The sequence below is a fragment of the Falco biarmicus genome, chromosome 4, assembly GCF_023638135.1.
Source record: "Falco biarmicus isolate bFalBia1 chromosome 4, bFalBia1.pri, whole genome shotgun sequence".
Lineage (NCBI taxonomy): Eukaryota > Metazoa > Chordata > Aves > Falconiformes > Falconidae > Falco > Falco biarmicus.
In genome coordinates this window covers 102,499,454-102,521,139 of record NC_079291.1, presented here as the reverse complement: position 1 = coordinate 102,521,139, position 21,686 = coordinate 102,499,454, and the positions used below count along the sequence as shown (strand labels likewise).

Here is a 21,686-nt window from a genome sequence, read left to right as displayed (position 1 = left end):
GTCCCTCGGAGCTCCGGGGATGCTCTGGCTCCCTTCTGCACATGAACTCAATGTCAATGCAAATGCCAGGCAGAGGCTTTTTGTGAGTGCAGATGTTGAGCTGGCTGTCTGGTTGAAGGAGTCTTGTTTAACTTGTATACCCCTGTTACTTAAACGGGTACCAGAGTGTACCCAGTTGCCTTTTCTCCAATGCTTGCGCCTCTAAGAAATTGCGAGTTTCATGTAACGTGATGTGTAAACTAGGGAGTACGGCAAATTGTAGTGTGCTATATGTGCTTCAGAGGCAGTGTGTGAACTGACTCTTCTTGGAAATCTGACACTTTAGTTATCTGCTGTGGCTGCCCCATCTGATAGTTCACAACTCAAGAACATAGGGTTTAGGGGTGTTTTTTTTTCATTTATATGATTTATAGCCTTAGTAAGAAAGTATGAAGACATTCCAGGATATGCACTTCCATTTATTTAATTGTGTGCTTCCTTGGGCCCTACACACAGGTGAATAAGCAGAGTAAAAGTGATTTATTTTTTTTTCCCTTTTGGTGTGCAAGGTGATAGCTAGTTTTTCTTACCCTATCTACTGCTGTCTTTTATGGATTCCATTTCATACCTTCAGTCTCCCTGGAAAAAAAAAAAAATGCTGCATTTATTCAGTCGAAGCTTCTGCTGTGCTGGAAAAACCAAGCAGTTGGTTTTGGAAACAAGTGGGTATACTATGTAAAATAAAGATACTGTAGCCTATGCTGTTTTAATAGGTGGAAACAAAAGCACTCATTAATACTAGCCACTGATACATCAGGGACAGGGGAATTTTTCTCCATCTATGAATGTGCTTGGGGTTGTTTTTAATCTAAATAGACTGTTTAACTTCAGCAAAGTTACTCTGTGCCGCCTTGTTGGATCCTGGCCGCTGCCAAAAGCCCAGTGCCCTGGGAGCGCCGAGCAGCGTTTCAAACAATGATCTACTGTGAAGGTTTCAATAGCTGGTGGCTGAGCACCTGAAACGTGCCCCCAGGAGGGCTGTGCGTCTGCAGCCTCCAACAATGCAAGCCTTTATTTGGGGCACAGGGAAAAAGCAGGGACTTCGGAGCAAGAAGTCTCCAGTGAGAAGCTGTGAAGCTTGCTGCCTTTGGAAATTAATTTTCCTCTGGTTGAGCAGTGCGTGTTGCAAGCTGACTGCCTTACTTCCCAGGCAGGCAGTGCCAGTAAGATTTACAGCTAAGGCATTGGAAGATGGTATAATCCTTGTGGGAGCCGGGTTCTTCCAGCATTGCAACAGCCTCTTGTGTGGAGAGGCTAGAAACCTCTCCCTAGTTTATCACCACGCTTGCGTGCTTCAGTCACAGCTATCGTAAACTTGCCCATAACCATCCTGGTTTTGATTGAGCTCAAAGCACTTTATTCCTCCTCAGCAGTGTCTGATACAACAGCCCAAAGATCATAAATATTTGAAGCCAGTGGTTGACAGTAAATTATTTGGGGGCTGAAAGCCTTGCTTAATTTTTTCTTGTGTTGCTGCCGTTGTGTCTTTGGCTTAGTATTGGCAGCAGTAATTCAGCTGCGTTAACCAGATGCTGTAATTAAACAATCTTTTGTTTCCACAAACTGCTTGGAGTGCTCTGGCTGAGCAGTTCAAACACCCGTCTCCTTCAGGAGATCTCCTGCCCCTCATCTCTTGCTTTGTTGTGGGCTCTTCGCTGCTCATTGAGGGTCCAGGGTGGGACGGCTCCGAGCCTTCCCGAGCCCAGCGGGGCAGGAGCTGGCTGTGCTGGCGCGGGCTCTGGCACCCAGCAGAAAGGAGGCTCGTGTTCTAAGAGCTCTCTCTCTAAGCCAGTCTTTTGATGCCAGACTACTTCCATTTTGGTCCTGAAGGGCTCTCATGGCCTCTTCTGCCACACTGTCATGTAACACAAGCAGAGGAGGGAGCCAAGGTGCCAGTGGGGAGGCTGCCGGGGGTGCAGAGCCCCCGCTCGGGGCAAGCCCTAGCCCTTGCAAGGGTGCTGGTGGGGGCTGTGCTGTTCCTCCCTGCCTGCAGCCTTGTCTTGCACCAAATTAGCTGTTCCTCGTTAATAACTGAGGCTGCCTGTGTAACATCGGGTGCGAGGAAGAGTGTGTCTTACTGTGCTAAATCTTTCTAGGACTGCAGTCGGAGTTTTTCATTAACACGACCAAGGCTGGTCCAGGTGCCCTCTCTGTTACAATTGAAGGGCCGTCAAAGGTGAAAATGGACTGCCAGGAAGCTCCAGAAGGTTACAAAGTCATGTACACACCCATGGCTCCAGGAAGCTATTTAATTGGAGTTAAATTTGGTGGACCTAACCACATAGTGGGCAGCCCCTTCAAGGCAAAGGTTACAGGTAAAAAGCTAACCAGTATTTACTGTGTGCCTGAAGTAGTTTGTATCATTCAGCAAATATGTTCCTCCAGGATAGCAGTGTGGCATTCAGGTTTAGATGCCCAGAAACGTGAGAAGTGAAACATTTCTCCCCAAAGCCTGCCTAGATGAGGGATCTCAGGAGAGGCTACAGGAGCATCAGTCACGGAGCTTGCCAGCTTGACTCAGTGGAGGGTTGTAAAACAGCTTCAAGGGAGAATATTAAGTCCTGAGCTAGCCCTAGGGTTTTGCACTGGGAGTAGGGAAATGTGGCTTATTTACCCATTCCCACCCACCCCCAAGCCTGAAACCTGTAGCATAAGTGTTGTCCCTCTTGGTCTCATTTTGGTGCAGGTATCACGTAACCAAAGGTCAGTAATGTCTGGGAGGCTTTTAGATGATGCGAGCAAGGCTGGTTTAGGAAGCTCTTTCTCTCTTCAGTGCTGTGTTTAAACACAGACTGGAATTCATTTCTACTGCTGCCCCTGAGCTAGTGAACCCTCTCCTGGTGCCCGTGGTGTGGTAATGTTCTTGGGAGTGGACGGCAGGGACTGCGCTCCCCCAGGCTGGGACATGCTCTGCTTTCAAAATGGGTTATTGCAAAATTGCACCTGCTTTTCTGCCAACTCAAGTCATTTTTAGCATTTGGTGATTGGAGCACAATTAACTCTTCTTAAGTGGCCAGCTTTGCTTTAATGAATCCTGAAGTTCCTGTGGTCCTTTAACCACTCGAGGGCTCTGGGATGGGATTGTTGCCAGCGTTGCTGGAAGATGTCAGTTTAAAAACCCAAGTAGGAAATTGCTCCTCTCAGAAAATGCATTTTGGATGCAGAATGCATGCTAGTCATTAGGAGGGTTTTGAAACCTCCTTGTAAATGCCTTTTGGATGGGGTGAACCTGAATGTCAGAAATCTTTTCTGTTTCCAGGACAGCGACTGGTTAGCCCAAGCAGTGCCAACGAAACTTCTTCCATCCTGGTAGAGTCGGTGACAAGATCATCGACTGAAACTTGTTATAGTGCCATTCCCAAATCCACCTCGGATGCTAGCAAGGTGGTTTCCCGTGGAGCAGGACTTTCAAAGGCTTTTGTGGGTCAGAAAAGCTCCTTCTCTGTGGACTGCAGCAAAGCAGGTATGGGTACAGGAACCAGGGGGATGTCAGGGTGGTTTAACTGGACATTTTTTGCCCTAAACCAGCTTGTAAAGTTAAAACTCGGAGCTTGAGGTGGTGATCTGGTTCTAAAGAAAAACTCTGAATGCCACACAGTGCTCACCAACTCAGTCCTAATGTAGAGGTGGTAAAGATGCTGTTTCCTCTCCGAATGGCTTTATCTGAGCCGGGTGCACCTGAAAGAAACCCCAGGGTTATGGCGTGAGAACAAACAGGTTGCTGAATTCAAGCAACCCTCGTGGTGCATTGCAGCGTGCCATGCAAGGTGTTCCCGTAAGCCTTGGGTGCTGATCGTCATCACCTGGAAGCTTTGTGGTGGGTGGATTACAGGCCAGCTGTGTTCACTGGTCTCTGCTATTAACTTCTAACGAAGTACTGGAGAGGCAGTGCCTGCTCACCTTCACGGGCAGTGTTAATGTCTCCTGTGCTCTAGTTAGATAGTGGTAGCCTGCAGGGTCTTTGCAAAATGCACAGATAAACCCTTGCCTCTATGAGGCTGAAGGCTTTTTAAAATAAAATTCCTTCTTATACCAAATTAACTTGGCTACCACTATGTGAATTAAAATAACAGAATCCATGTGTTATGGAGCCAATATATTATGGTACAACTATGCTTGTTTATTTAAGTTGAGGAGCGCTAACAGTCTCTTATTTTGCTGTAGGTTCAAATATGTTGTTAGTTGGCGTCCACGGACCTACAATACCCTGCGAAGAGGTATCCATCAAACATCTGGGGAGCCACCAGTACAACGTAACGTATGTCGTCAAGGAAAGGGGTGACTATATCCTGGCGGTGAAATGGGGTGACGAGCACATCCCTGGCAGTCCCTTCCATGTCACCGTTCCTTAAACTCGCTGAGCATCAGAGTCAACCTTTGTGTCTGCAGTTCAGATGTAGAGTTATACCAGGTGCAGTCTTGTTGCAAAATGCAGTATCTAGATACACACGGCTCACATTTCAATACAGTCAGAAGTAAACTCTGTAACTATTTTTTACAAGCATTTCACTTCTATCCTACTTACCAACCTAATGTCAATCTATTTAATGTCCTCCTCAAATTGTACCTTTGCAGTACTGTCCAGGTCACTGTTAACATTTGGAGAATCATGTGGATAAATAGACACTAATTTCCCTTGTGGATGTTAAAGGCTTTAGATGTTAATTGAGAACTGGAATTTGTCTTTGTAATTGGGTATCTTAACTACTGATTTTATTTGACTGGAGACTTTACGGTTTAGTTATGGAATATGACTTCGGCTGTCCCCAGTTCAAATTCTTTTCTGTAAAGAAATGAGGTAAAACTGGTACTATAACAGGTGCCTTTGTATACTTGATCAATTTTAACGCTTAACATTATAAAAAGCTACTAAAGGTGGCTTTACCACTCAAATTTAAAATGTCTCTGAAAATGCTTTGCTAATGGTTTACATTTAGGAAAAGTTTATCTTTTATAGCAAGCCAAAAGCAGACTGAAAATGAATTTCTGGAAGCTTTCAGCCTTTCGATGTTAATGCTTTGTAAATCTAGATAGGTAGCTTTTTGGCCACAGGGCTAGCAATGCGGTTTTTAATTAGCTTTGGGATTCTGGTGAGATTTCTGTCACTGTACAGGTAACTCCCCACACCCTTTTTATTCATTTTAAGAACAACCCCCAGTTTGGCTGGGTTAAATAAAGCCCCTAAACTTGCCAAGGCAGGTGTAGCTCTCGCCTGCGTGACCCAAAATTGATGCAGGTCAGACCACAGCAGTGTACTGGGGAGATGATCGGCAGTTTACCTGGAGGCTGTGGCCAGGCGAGTAGCTAAGATGGTGCAAAGAAGCCAACCTGGGGATGGGACCCCACATCTGTAGTTGAGTATGGGGGTGGGAGGGAGGGCGGGTGTGCAAATTTACCAATAATAGCAATGCCGATCAACAAACCTGGTTTTGGTGTGAGTGGTTTTATTATATCTCAGTCCAAGGACATGCCTGAGGCATGCTCATCTCTCCTGAAATCCGCTTCACGCTGCAAAAGGCATTCCTGCTGAAGGACAGGGAGTGAAATCTTCCATTATAACTTGTCTGTTTGTCCTGGATTACTCTGTGCTACTTCCCAAGTGTGTATCTGAATTGCTGTCAGCTGCTGGGGCTTTAGTAAACTCTCCAAATGAGCTTTAACTCTGCAATTAGGAGAAGGTAGGATTTGTTGAAATGTCACTGTCTGTCCCTAGAGAGAAGTTCACACTTACGGTTCTGTAGTTCCGTGTGGATGCACTACTCTCCAGCACAGTCATTGGGGTTTAAAATAAAGGAAGGTTGGGGTTTTTTTTACTGTGCTTTTTATTGTGCCTTAATGTGAAATGCTCACTACATTGTAAACTAGGAAGTAAAAACAAAATAAACTGGAATAAAATGCAGGATTGTAAAATTGTATCTTATAACTTATTAAATAGAAATGTTTGCTTCATTAAAAATGTGCATGTTAAAAACAACATTGGATTCCTTTCATATATAGTCAGTAAAATTCAAACTAAAGCCACAGCGTGCGGCAGCTGCAGGCAGACCGAACAACCCCTGGCCCACGAGCCGTGTAGGTAGCCACAAAAAACTTCAGCATAACTTCACTGACATTAATTTTTTTCCTCTAAAACTTTTTTTTTTTTTAACCTAAAACAAAATGTCTAGCAAAAGTTTAAGCCATGGCATGAACGCATGGGGCGGCGGCGGGCAGAGCATGAATGGGGCACGACACCGGCACAGGGCGCAGTGCCGGCAGGTTCCAGGTCTGATCCCGGGGTGCTGCCTGTGGCACCCGCCGGCCCCTCCAGCCTTGCTGGGCTTGTTTGCAGAAGGTGGTTCCCGGCATGGTGCTGCACCTGGGACCGGCCGGCTCCTGTGCACGGCCATGGAAACCAGCAGATGTTTTCCCAAACAGGCTGGAAGCCCTGCTGAAACCTGAGGCGCAGTGGCTGCCAAGAACTTTCCTGCCCCAGGTTTATCAGATTATTTCCTTTTTATAGTTAGCTGTGTTTCATTAGCTTTGTGCTATGTCAGCCTGAACCTCCTATTTAATGTTTTTAAACAAAACAAACAAAAAAAAATAACCCTGGATACAGCTGGGGTTGAATAAACCTGGAGAGCCTTGAGCCTGCGTAACCCTTGTTTGCCAGCACCCTGCTTCGTCTGGCCGTCTCTTGCCTGTTGCCACTTGGCGTCTTGGTCTAATAACATTAGCTGAGATTAATGGGAGCTGTCTGTGAGGCTGATGGACCCTGATTGTTACCTTGCCTGAGGTTACCTCCAGCAAAAGCTAAGCTCTGCTTCAAGCAAGCAGTCCTGCCTTGCCTGGACACTGACAGCGGCGGGGTGGCCACAAAAACTGACTTGCTAAGGACAGCGAGCACCTGGCGGTGGTGGTGGGCGTGAGAAGATGCTGTGTAGGTCGTCTTCGGTAGCAACATTCAGCCAACTCCACCAGCTCTGGCAGCTGAGGACTGACTTAGTCTTGGTGACAGAGCAGTGCTTTGGTGGGTACTGTGCTCTGCTTTTGTTCTTTGGCACCTTGATGAAGGTTTCAGTTTGCAGTGCCCACCGTAGCAGGCAGCTGTGGGGCTGGGGTGTCAGTGTACCGGGTTACTGGTGTCCCAGGGCCTCTTCCCAGGTAGAATTGGAATGGTATGAGATGCACTTTCTTCATTATTTACAGAGGACTGGCATATTTGGTTTGCCTTTAGCTGTGGAAGTGGTTTTTTTCTGCTGCTTTGGTTGAACTTAAGTCCTTTTTTTATAATCTCTCTCCTTGGCGGTGGTTTGCAGTAGGATTTGGCCACATGGTACCTGTGAGTCCCGCTGGGAACTCGTCCATCCCTCCTCTGCTGGCCCAAAGTGTCCTGTGAGCACTCGGCTGGATCTGGCAGTGCCCTCAGTAGCCAGCTGGAGCTACTTGCCTGCTGGTGGCCAGTGACCCAGGCAGCCCATAAGCCAGGGCACCACCACGTAGGAAAGCCTGCTGGCACCCACTGCATTTCCAGGAGGTTCGCTGGATGTTTTGGTGGCTGGTGGAAGGTAAGTCCCTGCAGCACACCAGTTGCCTAAGAACAGTAACTCTCCAGAGCATCCCATCCCCCTGTCTGGTATTGATGGTTTTTGATGCCTGAAGCATTTGTTAGTCTTGATGGGTGAGGAGAAGGGGTCTCTTGGAGATGATGTGGAGCTGGTGCTCCTTACAACCTGCACACTCAGCCTGTCCTGTAGCAGTTCTTGTCCCTGTGCTGTGCTTGTTCCTGCCGTACCCTGGGGTCTCGCCTGTGTTTGCTGCCCACTGGCCTTCCCCTTTGGTTTGGGGAGCTGTTGGGGTTCCCTCTTCAGACCCCTCAGGTGTCCCCTGGCCTTGCCTCCATCTGTTTCTGATGGCCGTTACTGGAGGCCATGTGGCAAAGATCATGTATACTTGAGCATCACTCAAAACAGAATTTTTTATTTTTGTGCTGCCCCGTTACAGAAATGCAATCAGGAGAGCACCCACTGCTTCTCAGCACCTTGGAGGCTGCTCCTGGGGGCAGGTGAGGTGGTTGGTGGCCCCTTCACACACACGTGGTGTCCTTAAACCTGCTGCCAGCACGGCTCTTGCTTTCTGCACCACTCACAAATGTGAACAAATGTCTTTTGTTTTATTGTGCCTGATAGAAAAGATGCGAGAGGTCTCGTGTTAGCTGGGGGAGGCAGCTCGTGACAGCACTCTGTCAGGTGCTCTCTGACAGTCGTAAAGGTCCTGGTTTGCCGTGGGCGTCCTTCTGCAGGGCTCCAGTGCCTGGCTGTGCATCATCCCAGGCCATGGGGAATTCCAGCTGCTGGCTGGCCCCAGGCTGCAGCACGCCCTTCAGACTGCCAGCTCTGTCATTTGGCCCAGCACCGCCCTGGCAGCATGGGGATTTGCTTTTCAAAGTAGCTTCAGCCACAAGGAGTGGAGCTCCTTGCAAAAAGCATAAGGTGCTGTTTCTGCTCAGCTGCTTGCCTTGGGCGAGGGGGAAGGTGATCTATCTGGGGCCCACCAAGAGCCGGTCATCTTCAGCATCTGCGTGCCAGTAAAATAGTTCTCCTGCCATTTGTCACCTGCTATATTGTCCTTCGTGCACGATGATAAACCTGGTGTGGTGCTGCCTGGGGTGTAGCACCAAGTGCCTTTATTAACGGGCTAGATCGTGCCCCCATGATGGGCGTGCTGGGGTGTGCTGGTGAACGTGGGGCAGCTCGGGCGTTTGGTGCTGGGCAGGGCTGACCACAGGGTGCGCAGGCAGAGCGGGGCTGGCAGTACCTCTTCACCCTTTCCAGTATCAGTATAAGTGATGGTCTTCAATAAATTAAAAAATATATTTTAAAATGATTTGAATAATTGAAATTATGAAATCTTTAAATGATTTCAAATTAATCCTTTAATTATTTTAAATACGTATATAAAATATAATCCAGTATGCTTAATTTTCCTAGTGATGTTACTCAGCAGTAAGTCTCTAGTCCATGCCAGGCCTGGGACTGCACAAAGCACTTTGTGCATGTGCGTCCAAAGTGGATCTCCCGTTACCCACCAAACAGCACTGAGCGGGTGTACTAGCAATGCAGGCGGTGGGGGTGTTGCTTAGCAGGGCTCTGGTTTTGGTCAGATTATGCAAACCCTGTAATTAGTTTTCCCTCTAATTGTCTGTGGAAAGCAAAGTTGTGAAGTTTCCAATGCAGAACCTGCTTTTTTCTCTACTCAGTTTTAACTTCTAAATGTATTTGTTTTAAACTGACTTGATTTTATTTTCAATTTATTTTTACCCCACATAGACATATACTTGCAGTACAGACAATGCACCTTTGTTACTTAAAAAAAGGAAGCAAACTACGTATTAGTCACATTTAAAAGCCTGTCCAAAGTGGTTACATATAAGCAGACATCACTTGACAGAAACTGGGATGGAGTTACACGAAACTTAATTCAAGGAATGGCACAATGCTTTTTTAGACAGTGTTTTTTGTTTGAGGAAAGACTCTTTCCAAAGCATTTGTTGTTATGACAGCTGCCTGCGCTGCTCTCTCCCATGGGCCAAATGAAACTGGTTGCCCAGTTTGGCCTCTGCCAGGTGAGGGGCAGCTCTGGGTGCGCAGGGAATGGGGTCTCGCAAAGCTGCCGTCAGCATCCCCAGTTGTTTACTCTCTGCTCTGTGCCAGCTGGCTGGGAGGATTTTATTTTTATTGTTATTTTTCCTGGTTGTTTTTCTTATTTTATACATCCTCTATCCACATCCAAAGTAGCAGAAACGAGTGTCTGAAGTGTTGCCGCCAGCAGTGGTGGTGTAGGATGGTGCCCAGCCCCACCGTATTGCTGTGGGCCAGGAGCAAACCCGCCTGGTCCCCACACCTTCCAATAGCAAACTCCCCAACTCCTGTAAGCAAATGTTTATTTAAAAAAAGAATTTTTCCCTATGTTACAGGAACTCAGAGATATTCCCATCCCATCACAAGGTGCCACATCCTCATGCCTCCATCTGAGCTGGAGAGGAAGCAGCAGGATGGGCTACATCAATTTTTTTCCACCACAGCCTGCAGTAATTCCTTAATATTCAGCAGGTCCCTCTCGCAGGTTATCAAAACAGCCCCGCTGCCAGCTCTCCCTCTTGTGTGGGGCTGTTTCCCCAGCGCCTCCTGGGAAAATGCTTTTAAATGGGCTTTTCAGAATTTCTCAGACTTTCAGAGTTAATTTTCATAGTTGTGAATTTACATTGCATGCTTAAAAAAGCCATTGTCACTAAAATCAGGCTGGATTTATAGCTCATGTCTCTATTAATTTGACTGGGATTTAAAGCACATTCTTTATGTAACATGAATGAAAGGCTAATATATGCGATGTTAAAAAAAATTAATATAGGCGTAATACAATTTAGCAGGACTCAGTGGTATGTTTGGCAGCTCTTCCCTGTGATGAACTGCCTTTCTGCAGGACCTTTGTACTGCAAATATTTGTATCCGTGCTTAGCTGGAAGCCTGTGCCTCCTTTGAGCCCCATGGAAGAGCTGGCCATGCTGGGAGGGTATTTCTTTCTGACAGTGATGTCCTGCTGGGGGGTTTCTTTTTTTTTTTTTTTTTTTTTTTTTTTTTGGAGGATAGGATTTTGCATCTGGCTTCCCTGAAGATGGCTGGGGTCAGGCCCTCCTCCCGGCTGGGACGCACAGAAAGCGGTCACGGCTCAAACGCCGGCATTTGCGGAGCTTTTCAGGGAAGCGTTCTGGTTCCTTTGCCAATATGGAAATTAATTTCTATAAATCTGTCTCCCGACTAACCGAAAATACTCCGCAAACCCCGACAGCTGAGGTGCTGTATTTAAAGTGTCACATGCACTATTTAACCTTGTTTCTCGCGCCGCCTGGAAACCCAGCCTGCACAGAAAGGGCGTTCGGGGCTTTATAGCAGGTGACAGAGCTTGGGTCGCCCCATCCTTGGGGTGGCGGAGGGGAAGGGGCTAAACCTGGTGGGCCGGGGGCTGCAGGAGCCCCCATGCAAACGGCAGCATCCCCCAGCACCGGAGAAGGGGGTCGGCAGCACGTGCCGCAGGCGGGCACGGCGGGGGGGGGGGTCACTCACACCGCCCCCGGACCAGGTACGACCCCCGCCCCCGAGCAGAAGTGGGGCATGGAAGGCATCCCGGGGGGCTGGGGTCGCTGCGGGGCTCAGCCAGCCGCCCCGATGCTCATGGTGCAGCTGTGGCGAGGGGACACCGAGGGGTCTCCTGCGTGGGTGTGCCCCGGGCCCTGCGATGGTTTTCCGGTGGGATAACGGTGGGCAAGGAGCCAGCCGGCGCCGGGGCCGAAACCGGTGCCGCCTTTTTGCTGCAAAACTCATGTACGGACGCAGTGAGGCCAGGGGCGCTTGGGTGGGGGCAGCGGCGGGCCGGCTCCCGGCGGGGGGCTCTGCGGGCCGGCCCGCTGCCCGCCCCCCCCCCCCCCCCGCCGCCCGGGATCGCCACTCGGCGCTGCCGCCCGCCCCTCCGCTGCCGCCAGGGGGCGCGCTCGCCCCGCCGAAGGCTCCCGCAGGGGGCGCGGGCCCCGGCCCGGGCGGTGGGCTGCGGGGGCCCCGGGGGAGCGGGGCGGGGGGGCGCTGCCTTTCCCGGTCGTTTTCCTTTCGAACACACCTAGGATAAAGGCGAGTGCTGTCTTCGCCTTCCGCGCTGCACCGCCCCGGCTTGCTCGGCGGAGAGCGGCCCCGCCAGGGAGCCTGAGCGCTGTGCGATAGCGGAGTGGGAGCAGGGTCCCCGTGGGCGCCGTGCGACCCTCCCCCAGGGAGCCCCCGCCGCTCCTCCGCCGTGGGTGCTTATCAGTGGGCATCCAAGGGCAGCCCGGGGCACCGAGCTGCTCCCGCCGCCCCGCCGGCCCCGGGGCAGCCGACCCCGGTAGTCCCGCAGCGGCTGGTGCTTCGATTCTGCTGCCTTTGCGATTGCTGTCGGTGCTGCCAGCCCTGCTGTGCCACCGGGCAACGCAGCCTCTCCGTGGCTGACACATCTGTCCGTGGCGGACACATCTGTCCGTGGCTGACACACCGGTGTAGTCAGGCACAGGATGCCCGCGGGTCCCAGCCCCAACCCCACCGGCGGTGGCCTTGGCACCCGTCCCTGTTTGCCCGTTGCCCACGTGCCGAGGAAGCAGCAGGAGCTGCAGAGGGTGTTCAGGCTTGAACTGCACGTGTCTGTGTGTGTTTGTGCACAGCTGAACTTTCAGCAACATGAAGCAAGCATCAATGTAAACCCAAATCAGCAAGGCTGTGCTGTGTACAGGTGTTGCCGTGCCGAAGGGCTTAAGAGCTGGGGACACTTGCATGATGCAGAGAGGGGACAGAGCCTGGTCCCGCTGACCCCTGTCCTTCTGTGCAGTTTGTTAAATAGTACGTCCCAGCATGTTTGATAATGTTTTAAATATAATTTTTTAATGTTCCTCTAATGCTGCATATTCAATCACAGTGCATGCTCCATCGGTCTGTGTTTGAGAATACAGACACCCCAAACACACAAGCCAGATGGGTCCCTGTGGGGTTTTGTACCAGCTCTACTGTGTCCTCTGTTGCTGCCAGTACCTAAAAGGAGACAAAAGGAGGTACACACAGCCTTGTCCTGCCAAGGGCACTTCCCTGCCAAGGGACTCACTCTCCAAGGGCAGTAAAACCCATACTCACATGGGTTTCCACAGGGCGAGGGGCAGTCCTGGCTGTACCTCTGTGCAGGGCAGCAGGCACCTCCTGTGGGGCTGGGGAGGGGGTCTCTGTGGGATGGTGGAGACCTAGGGTCTGCGGGACATAAAGATGCCTCCAGCATCATGCATTGGAGAAGGGCTTCCCAAGGACCCAGACCTGAGGGACTGGGGGCCTTAGCACTGTTTGTTCAGCTGAACCCTATCTGCTCTGTGTCCTCTCCTAGCCAAGGCTGCTGTGGAGGAAAGGAGTTTTCAGCTTCTGAAGAGCTGCTTTGTTTCTCTCCCAGCCATGATCTGAGACCTGGCTTGCATGAGACAGTCTTTCCAGGCTATTGCAGATTCCCAGCATAAAACTTCTGTTTGATCATAAATAAAGCTCAGGAAGCCTCATTCATCAAAAGAAAAACGTTTTTTTCTGGCTGCAGAATACATCGAGGCTCCTGCAGGCTGCAACAACTTAAAACCACCTTTGCAGTTGGGACAGCGAGGTAATGATACCCCATGTGAGAAAAATCTAGAGATGACATGAACTGTTAAACATTTTAGGATGTAATTATAGTATTGTCTAATGAATATATGGAATAGAGACAGGAATATCTATAGAGACTGACTGTGCTGACTGTACAAGCTTTGGACACTGCCCAGCCCCTATCCGATGTTATGAACCATGTGTAGATGCCCTCTGTGTGCCTTGAGCCCCACAAAAGTGCATCCCAGCTCTTCACAGAAGGGCATCGTTTTGCATTAAGATGTCTCTGCCAGTCAAACCTTTAGCCTTTCTGTAACAGGATCATGTTGTGGTTTAATCCCAGTTGGCAACTAAGCCCCATGCTCACCCACTCCCCCCTGGTGGGATGCGGGGATAATCAGCAGAGTAAAAGTGGGAAAACTCATGGGTTGAGATAAAGACAGTTTAATAAGTAAAACAAAAGCCAGACACGCAAGCGAAGCAAGCCAAGGAATTCATGCACCCATTCCCGTGGCAGGCAGGTGTTCAGCCGTCCCCGGGAAAGCAGGGCTTCATCGTGGGTAACACTTATTCAGGAAGACAAAAGGTTCTAACTCCGAATGTGTCCACCTTCCTCCTCCTTCCCCCAGGTCTATAAGCTGAGCATGCTGCCATATGGTATGGGATATCCCTTTGGTCAGCGGGGGTCAGCTGTCCTGCCTGTGTTGTGTCCCCCCCCCTCCCCAACTCCTTGTGCCCCCCAGCCCCCTCGCTGTGGGGTGGGGTGAGGAGCAGAGAAGCCCTTGGCTCTGTGCAAGCTGCTCAGCAACAACAGAAACCTCCCTGTGTTATCAAGGCTGTTTTCAGCACAAACCCAAAGCAGAGCCCCATACGAGCTGCTCTGAAGAGAATTCACTCCACGCCAGGCCAAGCCAGCCTCTCCAGACCGAATCCTGAGGCTGCAGCACAGCAGCAGCTGCTCTCCAGCCACACCTCTTATCTTCAAATGCTGGGTAAGGGATTGATTCTATTTGATGTTGCAAATAAGGACAAAGATTTTCAGTAAAACTTAGCCGTAATTAAGTGTTTTTCTTGATTGAATATATCCATTATTGCTTTCCTGGAGTGTGATTTACTTTGCGCCCTGCTTCTTTCTGAAAGCCAAGAAAGAGTAGGGACTTACGTAGGACTAAGATGCAAAGCCACAGACTTAGATTGATTCCAGCCTTTACATGAACCATCGCTGCTGTCAGCCAGACATTGACATTTCTATAAAAATCCTAATGTAAATATTTGTTCTAAATCAGTCTCTTTCCTTTTGCCTTGACTGGAGTATAACCGAGGGAGCTTATGAAATGCTGTATCGTTTCAAGATTAATTGCTACTGAAAGTTGGAGGATTTGTTGTCTGCCCTGCACACACACCCCTGGGATAACCTACTCTCAATTTAGTTTCTTTCCTCAAATTCTTTCTCCCTGGACAGTGAGTTTCACAAAAGCCGAACTGTCTGCCTCCCCTAAGAGCCTGTCTCCCTTGCTAGCCCTCCCTCCCTGCCCCACCAGCAGACAAACCAGGGGCTGTTGATGAAGGGAGGTGAACGTTTGCCTCTGCTGACAGTTGGATCATTCCCACTTTTCAGATGCCATCTGTGTGACAAGGTTTGGTCTGCACTCAAATACAGCCTGTGGGCTGAGCTGAGAGAGCAGATCCCTGCACCACTGTGTTAAATAATCATCATTAAAGTCTGGTTCATCAGAGAACTTTTGGGGGTCATCGAGGTTTTGGGGTGGGGGGAGATGCAGCTCGCTTCTGTGTCAGGATGCTGAAATCATATTTTAGTGTAAGTTTTATGACCTTCTCTGTTGGCAGTGCTGTCACCTGGGATCTGCAGGACTTCTCACCTGAGCTTTGCAGGCAAGGTGATGGCAGCTGGCAGGCAGGCAGGAGTGAGAACCACCAGCGCTCTCTTCCTCCTGCTCCTGACTGGGTTAGTGCAGAAAAGGGGCTCTCACTGCCTGTCCCTCTGCCTTTTCTTCCTGCCTTGCCCCAAGCCCCCAGTGCTATGAGCAGTTTCAAACCCACGCGGAGCAAGTAATCTAAGTTAACAACATTTTACAATTGCAAATCACCAGGCACAGACCTCTGGTTGCAGCTCTGAAGCATACACACACACATACACGCACGCACACGATGCAGAAAGGTTGTTTTAATCCTGCCCTGGCAGAGCTGCAGAGCCCCCGTGAACGAGAACGCATGGAGGTCCCTGCCCTTCAGGTGTTAGAGATGAAGCACACGAAAGTTTTTTACCCTTGCAGTAGCTCCTTTTATTTGTCAATACAGTAAGTATAGTATGCTGCTTCTAACTGATTTATTTTTGCATACTATGAGGAAAATAACCTGAAGGTTTAATTTGCCTTCTCACCCAAAATATTTGAACTTTAACAAAATATTTGGGTTTTTTCCACTAAATATTGCACTTGCTGTTAAGTATATCTACATCAGTCTTCTACAGGATCTGCTGGCATCTGTGTATTTCCACACCACTTGAGAGGACTCAGCATGCTCATGAGCTTGAGTGGCGGCTCTTTCTTGGTCTCCTGCTCTTCGAGAACTTTGATTTCAGCCAGTTGAAGAAGCCACCTTTTGTTTTTAACTCAAATTCTACTGGGAAGTGGTCGCTCACCCCCAGTGCCTACAAGACAAGGAGAGGGGTTGGGAGCTGGCCACCATGCTCTTGCCAAACCCTGCCCCAGGGGGTCTCATTGGGATGGTGGGGAAGTGGATGTGCAGTGGTGGATGCGGGGAGGTGCAATGCTAGCATTGCATCACTTTGGGAGGCTGCAATGGTTTTATGGCCAAGACTGTGTTCAAAACTGCCTGGACAGCATTGGCTTTGAGCCCCTGTGTTAGCTCTTGCCCCTCTGCTGCAGAGGCGGTGCTGTGCCTACCTGCTCCTCAGTCATCTGAAAGTTCTTCTGGAAATCGAAGACACTGACAGAGTGTGGCACGATGGCATGGATGAGCTTCTGCCCGCTGACCACGATCCTGCAAGGAGCAAGGAATGGGGGTGCTGTTATGACGTGCACAGCCAGCAGCAGCCAAGCTGCACAGAGCCAGTGACCAGGGAGGTGGCCTTGATGGAGTCACAGCTGCACATGGTTTATCCTTACCCGCGGGCTGCCCACTCAGAGATGTCAGCACCTGCCTCCTGCTGAGTCTGGCTGATTGCTTTCCTTGGCAGCGAGGCATCTAAATATTTGCATGCATTGGCCAAATTACTTCTATCTAAACCCACCCCAACAGTGCTGCAAAGTTCAAAGCTGTACTTTGGATACAAAAATCATAGGAAGCCAGTGACTGGAGTCTCAGTGAAGTCCTGCTTTGATCCAGAAGCTCGTTCTGCAAGACATTTAAGTCTTGACTTACTCTGGGCTCTAACAGGCTGATGTATTTGTCCCTGCTGAGGGAGCTGCACGTAGCAGCACGACTTGCCATGTGCCCGGAGGAAGGCAAGGCGTCCCACCTCCTGAGCAGAACCAGACTTTGCATTTGTCAATCCAAATTACAAATGCAAGAGCCAAAACCATGGCACAAAGCCAGCAGGGAGGTGCAGCAGCACCTTCTGCCAGGGTGTCTGCAGGGCTCCCTGTGGATGAGAAGCGCTGCATAGCTGTCCGGCATTTATCTTCACCTAAGCCACAGCAACAGCTGGTTCTTGCATGAAATTTTGCCCTTTCTGCAAAACTGCTTGCCAACCAGCCTGCAAAGTGCTGTGTGCTCCTGACTAGAAGTATTCAGATCTCATTTCCCCCTGGACACTGTTTTATCTTTGAAGGCCTCATGCACATTTGCTTTATCTGACAGTCACTGACACCTTTCGATATACTTTTTTTTCTCTGAGAGTGGTAAACAGAGAATGCTTTGACAGTGAAACCTTTACCTGTCATATGGGCAGCTTGTGCTCCTCTTCACCGTTGTGTCATTTTTGTCACCAATTAGCCAGATGAATTCAGGGTAAGTCCTCAGCCGGATGTTCTTCCACTGTTTTTGGGGAACATAGCTGCATCCAGCGTTAAAGTCCCCCATGAAGATGAAGTTCTGGAAGGCAGAGGGGTTTTCAAAAGCAGTAATGAGGACAGCTCTTCAAAAGAAGACTGGCAAGGATGTTTAGGGTCAAAGGATGCTCCCGATAGCCATTACAGCTCAAATAGCAAGCGCTCATTGGGTGCAGTGGGGCTTCTCCTTTCTGCTGGGTGCACCACCAAAGCATGCTGGTTTACTGATTTTACACAAAGTTTACTGATTAAAATGTGGAGAACTTGGTGAAAACACATCAAAGAAGTACTCAAAATCTGGGGTTTATTAATGGTTTTAAGGTTATCAGGCTGGAATAGAGAATAGTGTGCCAGATGACTCAGTACCAAAGCCGCTGTTAGTAACACAGATGTGGCAACTAACCTCAGTTTTCCAGCGCTGTTTTACATCTAAATACACATCATAGAGCTCATCAATCTCCCGTACTGCTGTCTCCGGTGTGGTGTGCAGAGGGATTATAGCAAACTCTTTGACAGCTTAAAAACATGGCAAAAGAAGAGGAAAAAAATGTAATGGTTACGCACACAATGAATCACAAAGAAACAAGAGACCAACTTGGAAGCAAGAAGGTTTCTCTGAAGAAGCAGCAGCCTCTGCCCTGGCTGTGGATCAGAGGCAATTGCTGGGTAATCGCACCGTGCCCTCCACCAGCTGCCCAGCCACAGTTACGCTGCGATACGACAAGGTGCTGCGCCAGGACCAGGCAAACCCCGCTCCAATATGGAAAAACCCACGGCAATCGCTGCTGCCATGGCCACGCCGGCAGCACGGAGCACATCTGCCACACCACTGCCCATGGCAGCAGCTTCCCAGGGGCTGCAGCGTGTGCTGAGCTGTGGGCGATGCCAGAGGCAGCAGCCCCAAGGGCTGAATGCTGCTCTTGTAGGGAAATGCGGGGGGGGGCGGGGCAAGATGCGGCCCCTTTCGCCTGCCCCCACCACGCGCTCGGGTCCAGCTGGTGCTTTTCTTGCTGCATGAGATTCGTCGATGGGCGAGTGATTTGTTTCTGAAACATCTCACCGGTTTTTGGAGACTGGAACCAGATGGTGAAGGGCGCTCTGGAGAAGGCATCCTCATCCCCGGGCTGGGTGTCAGGGTACTGGTAGGTTTGTTTCACTGATACCAGATGCTGCCTGCAGCAGGATAAACAGGGTAGGGGATGGCACGCTCGCAGCTCGCTGGGACATGTCTAACACTGACTCCATGCTCTGGTCCAGCCCCCAGGCCTTAGTCTGGGACAGATACAGCCATGCTGGTGGCTGCACCTGGGGTGATCCCCACACCCAGGCACAGCCCATCCCATCCATGCAGCCTGCACCTCTCCGGCTCCCTCGGAGCAAAGCCACCACCGCGGCTCTACAAGGCTGCCAGCCGGGAGGGCAGGTGAGGGGCTGGCTTGGTGGCCAGGGGAGCTCGCTGACCTGTAGATGAAGGCGTACTGCTCCTTGTAGCTCTTCCTTCCCAGCCTCTCGCTGACCACACAGCTGTAGTCCTCCTTCGGCCCCCTCAGCTGACTGGAAGGAAAGGGGTGTTGCTGCCTTTGTTTCTGCATTCACGAGGGGCTGAGGAGCAGATAATTCTGCCTGTGCCCAAGGGCAGGGGATGTTGCCTGCCTGACCTCAGCAGCAGGTAGTAGGGACAATACCCCTTCCCTACTCATTGCAGCCTCTGTCCCTCCTTCAGCTGGGTGTACTCTGCTTTTCCCTCCAGACTGTCACTCCAGACAGGCAGCCCCCAATCCCAAGCAGCCCCCAACCCTGCAGAAAGGCGGCTGCCCTGCCGCTAGCCAGGCAAGGGCCCGTCCCTCCCTTCTGTTTTCCTTCAAGAGTTAATCTTTAATGAATTGAATCTAACCTGGTTATTTTGATTGAAAAATACATGTCCTACAGTGGTCTGGAGCTGGCTTTGCTCCTGGCCTTCAGTGAGGCTGCCAGAGCCTGGGGTCCTGGGGTCCTGCCTCCATGGCTGGGACGGAGCCCAGACCCTGAGCTTTCGCCCCAGAAGGCAGCGCTGAGCAGAGTAGGGCTCTTGCCAAGCATCTTTCCCAATATTTGCTTACTTGCCCATGGCCACCTTACCTGGTGAGCTTCTCCACCAGGAAAGGACAAATCCGGTTCTTGTTCTCCTTTATTTCCATCAGCAGCACGATGTCACAGCGAGAAATGATCTGCAAGGGGAAGAAGCAGAAGCAAGTTTGCATGCTGGTGGGTTTTGGAGAGTTAGAAAGAGGTTAGAAAGAAGTGGTAACTGGTGCGTGAGAAGTCCTTTATGGAAGAAGCAGTGTCTGCCCTGGAGCTGGGGTGGGGGTGGGCAGCGGAGCAAAGCCCTTCTGCTTTCAAAGCAGTCTCACTCCCTCGCGGGAGCTGGGAGAGGGAACTCTGAAGCAGAGCAGTTTCGAGTTTGTTGAAAAACTCCTGGGCTTGATGCTGAGGAGGAAGTCTGGAAAGAAAGGGGCAGCGAGAGCACTGCCGGGGTACTGCCCTGTGCCCCCCTACCCACTCGGTCACGCTTCTTGCTCCTCCTTGCCCTTCCCACATGGGTTTTCTTCTCTGCTTTGGACCGGTGCTGCACACAAGCATCCCAATTCACTCAGAGCCCAGATGGATGTGGCAGGAGGTTTTGGGGGCACTGAGGGGAGCCATTAGGGTCTATCATCAACCAGCTGCAATGGTTTTCATCCTTTTTCTGGTGCACGCACCCCTAGGGTCCTGCAGCTATGCTATGCCTTCTGAAAGCCGCCCGTGCTGTCAGCGTTTGCCCATCCCAGTCATCTGTTGCAGACCCCTCTGAAATAGCCTGTGGAGCACAAAGCAACCCCCGGTCTGAAAACAGGGTCCCGGCACTTGTGGGCTGCAGCACTGCAAGGGGCTGCAGGGTGCCCGGGTGGGGGAGGGCTGCCCCAGCCTCTCTCAGCTCCCACTGCCGGCGCTGGGATTCCCCACAGGCAAGCCCGGCTCACTCCACACCGTGGCGTGCTCAGGGGCTTCCTTATTCCCCCAGTTTTATTGCTTTTCAAATGTTATGGGTGATACTCATGGGGGAAAAGCCCCTTTTTCCCCCCTGAAACTTGTAGAAATTAATATATTGCCCACGGCGCTGACAGTACAGGAAGAACAGTCTAGAAACGCAAACCCCAAGCAAACCCCTCTTCTCCAGCAGTTTGCAGTGAAAGGATTAAAACCCAACTAAATGGTGGCATTCCTCACTGCTGCCCTTCGGCACGCACAGCCACCCTGCTAACACCCAGCACTGGTGGCATCTTGGAGAGCACTTACAAAAGCTACAAATCCAAAACATGCTTCTTTTAAAAAGCTGAGTTATCTTCAGCTGCTGCAGAGGAAGCCTGATGGTGAGGGCTTGTTTTAATAAATCAGCAGCCAGGCTTTTCAATTTTGTACACACTCTAATATGATACTTTCTGCTGTCCTGAGAATATGTTTAATTATACAAGAATATTTCAGAATAATTAGCACATAAACAAGGTAAATAATGTATCACAAAATAAAGCTCTGTGGATTCAAAATGAAAACTATTTTTACTGTGCACAGAGGTTTTCCTCCTTTCCTAACTCCATTTCCAAAAGAAACAGCAAATGTTGTTTCTGTTGTATTCCCATGCAAGCTAAAATAACAGCAAACATCCTACTTAACCACAGGCTGATTTTTACTGTAAGAGTATAACATTATTTAATTATTCATTTGTTGCTTTTACTTGAAATTCAACTACAAAAAGGTAAAAAAGTGCAACATTATGCAACTAAGAAATCTTTGGAAAGCTCAATGTCTGTCCCATCCAGGCAAATGAACATACCTTTACCACGGCATCGACGACTTCAGGTCTGGCTATTTTAGTTTCTCCAAGAGACCTCACATTGAAGGAGCAGATTTTTAGGCTCAGAGATGGGCTGAAATTGCAGAGCAAAAGCAAGATGAAGAGCAACATCTTCAGGGACTTGGACAAAATGAGTTGCTGTGAGTGTGCCTATAAATATATATGTGTGTGTGTGTTTGTGGTAGTTGGGAGGTCAAACTGAGCAGTCAGCAGTGTCGATCACGAACATGAACAGGAATTGCCATTTCCTCCTTCCCCTCGCTTCCATCTCCCAGCTCAAAGCAACATGGAGACTTTGAACTTCTGCCTTGGGGGAAAACCGGTTCTTCCGAGCCAACCTCCCCACCCTGGAGGAGCAACCGCTACTGCTCTGCCAGACCCCAGCATCCCTCCCCACAGGGAGGCACCTACTGTGGTATGCCTGCCATGCCTGGGTACCGGCTGGGACCACCCCAGGCAGTGCTGGGGCAGGACCAGGCTCCCTGGGCCACCCCAGACTAGAGGTCAAGACCAGGAGGTGGATGGATAGATGGTGAAAGGGTCTGGGAAGCAGCAGTGGGGAGAAGAGGGGGT

General features: G+C 50.1%; 2 protein-coding genes across 5 annotated transcripts in view; one reads left to right on the top strand and one right to left on the bottom strand.

Annotated features, from left to right (window-relative positions):
- Positions 1-6,013, top strand: part of FLNB (filamin B) — a 73,618-nt gene extending 67,605 nt beyond the window's left edge. For 2 of the 3 annotated variants that reach the window (XM_056336959.1, XM_056336958.1), the window contains 3 exons: positions 2,136-2,354; positions 3,299-3,502; positions 4,204-6,013. In XM_056336959.1, coding sequence (XP_056192934.1) covers positions 2,136-2,354; positions 3,299-3,502; positions 4,204-4,391 — 611 coding nt within the window. In that variant the 3' untranslated portion in view covers positions 4,392-6,013. The remainder of the gene's footprint in view (positions 1-2,135; positions 2,355-3,298; positions 3,503-4,203) is intronic. The other variant, XM_056336960.1, reaches the window with a different exon arrangement.
- A 9,473-nt stretch (positions 6,014-15,486) lies between these two features.
- Positions 15,487-21,341, bottom strand: DNASE1L3 (deoxyribonuclease 1 like 3). Of its 2 annotated transcripts, XM_056335786.1 has the most exons (8): positions 21,093-21,341; positions 19,361-19,449; positions 18,704-18,796; positions 18,303-18,415; positions 17,646-17,758; positions 17,128-17,285; positions 16,136-16,232; positions 15,487-15,879 (listed from the first exon to the last, which is right to left on the bottom strand). In XM_056335786.1, the coding sequence occupies exons 1-8, from the start codon at positions 21,222-21,224 to the stop codon at positions 15,751-15,753; spliced, it is 924 nt and encodes a 307-aa protein (XP_056191761.1). In that variant the 5' UTR covers positions 21,225-21,341; the 3' UTR covers positions 15,487-15,750. The 2 variants fall into 2 exon arrangements, with proteins under 2 accessions (XP_056191761.1, XP_056191762.1); XM_056335787.1 differs by lacking the exon at positions 21,093-21,341 and having other exon boundaries at positions 18,704-18,844.
- Between the last annotated feature and the right edge of the window lie 345 nt (positions 21,342-21,686).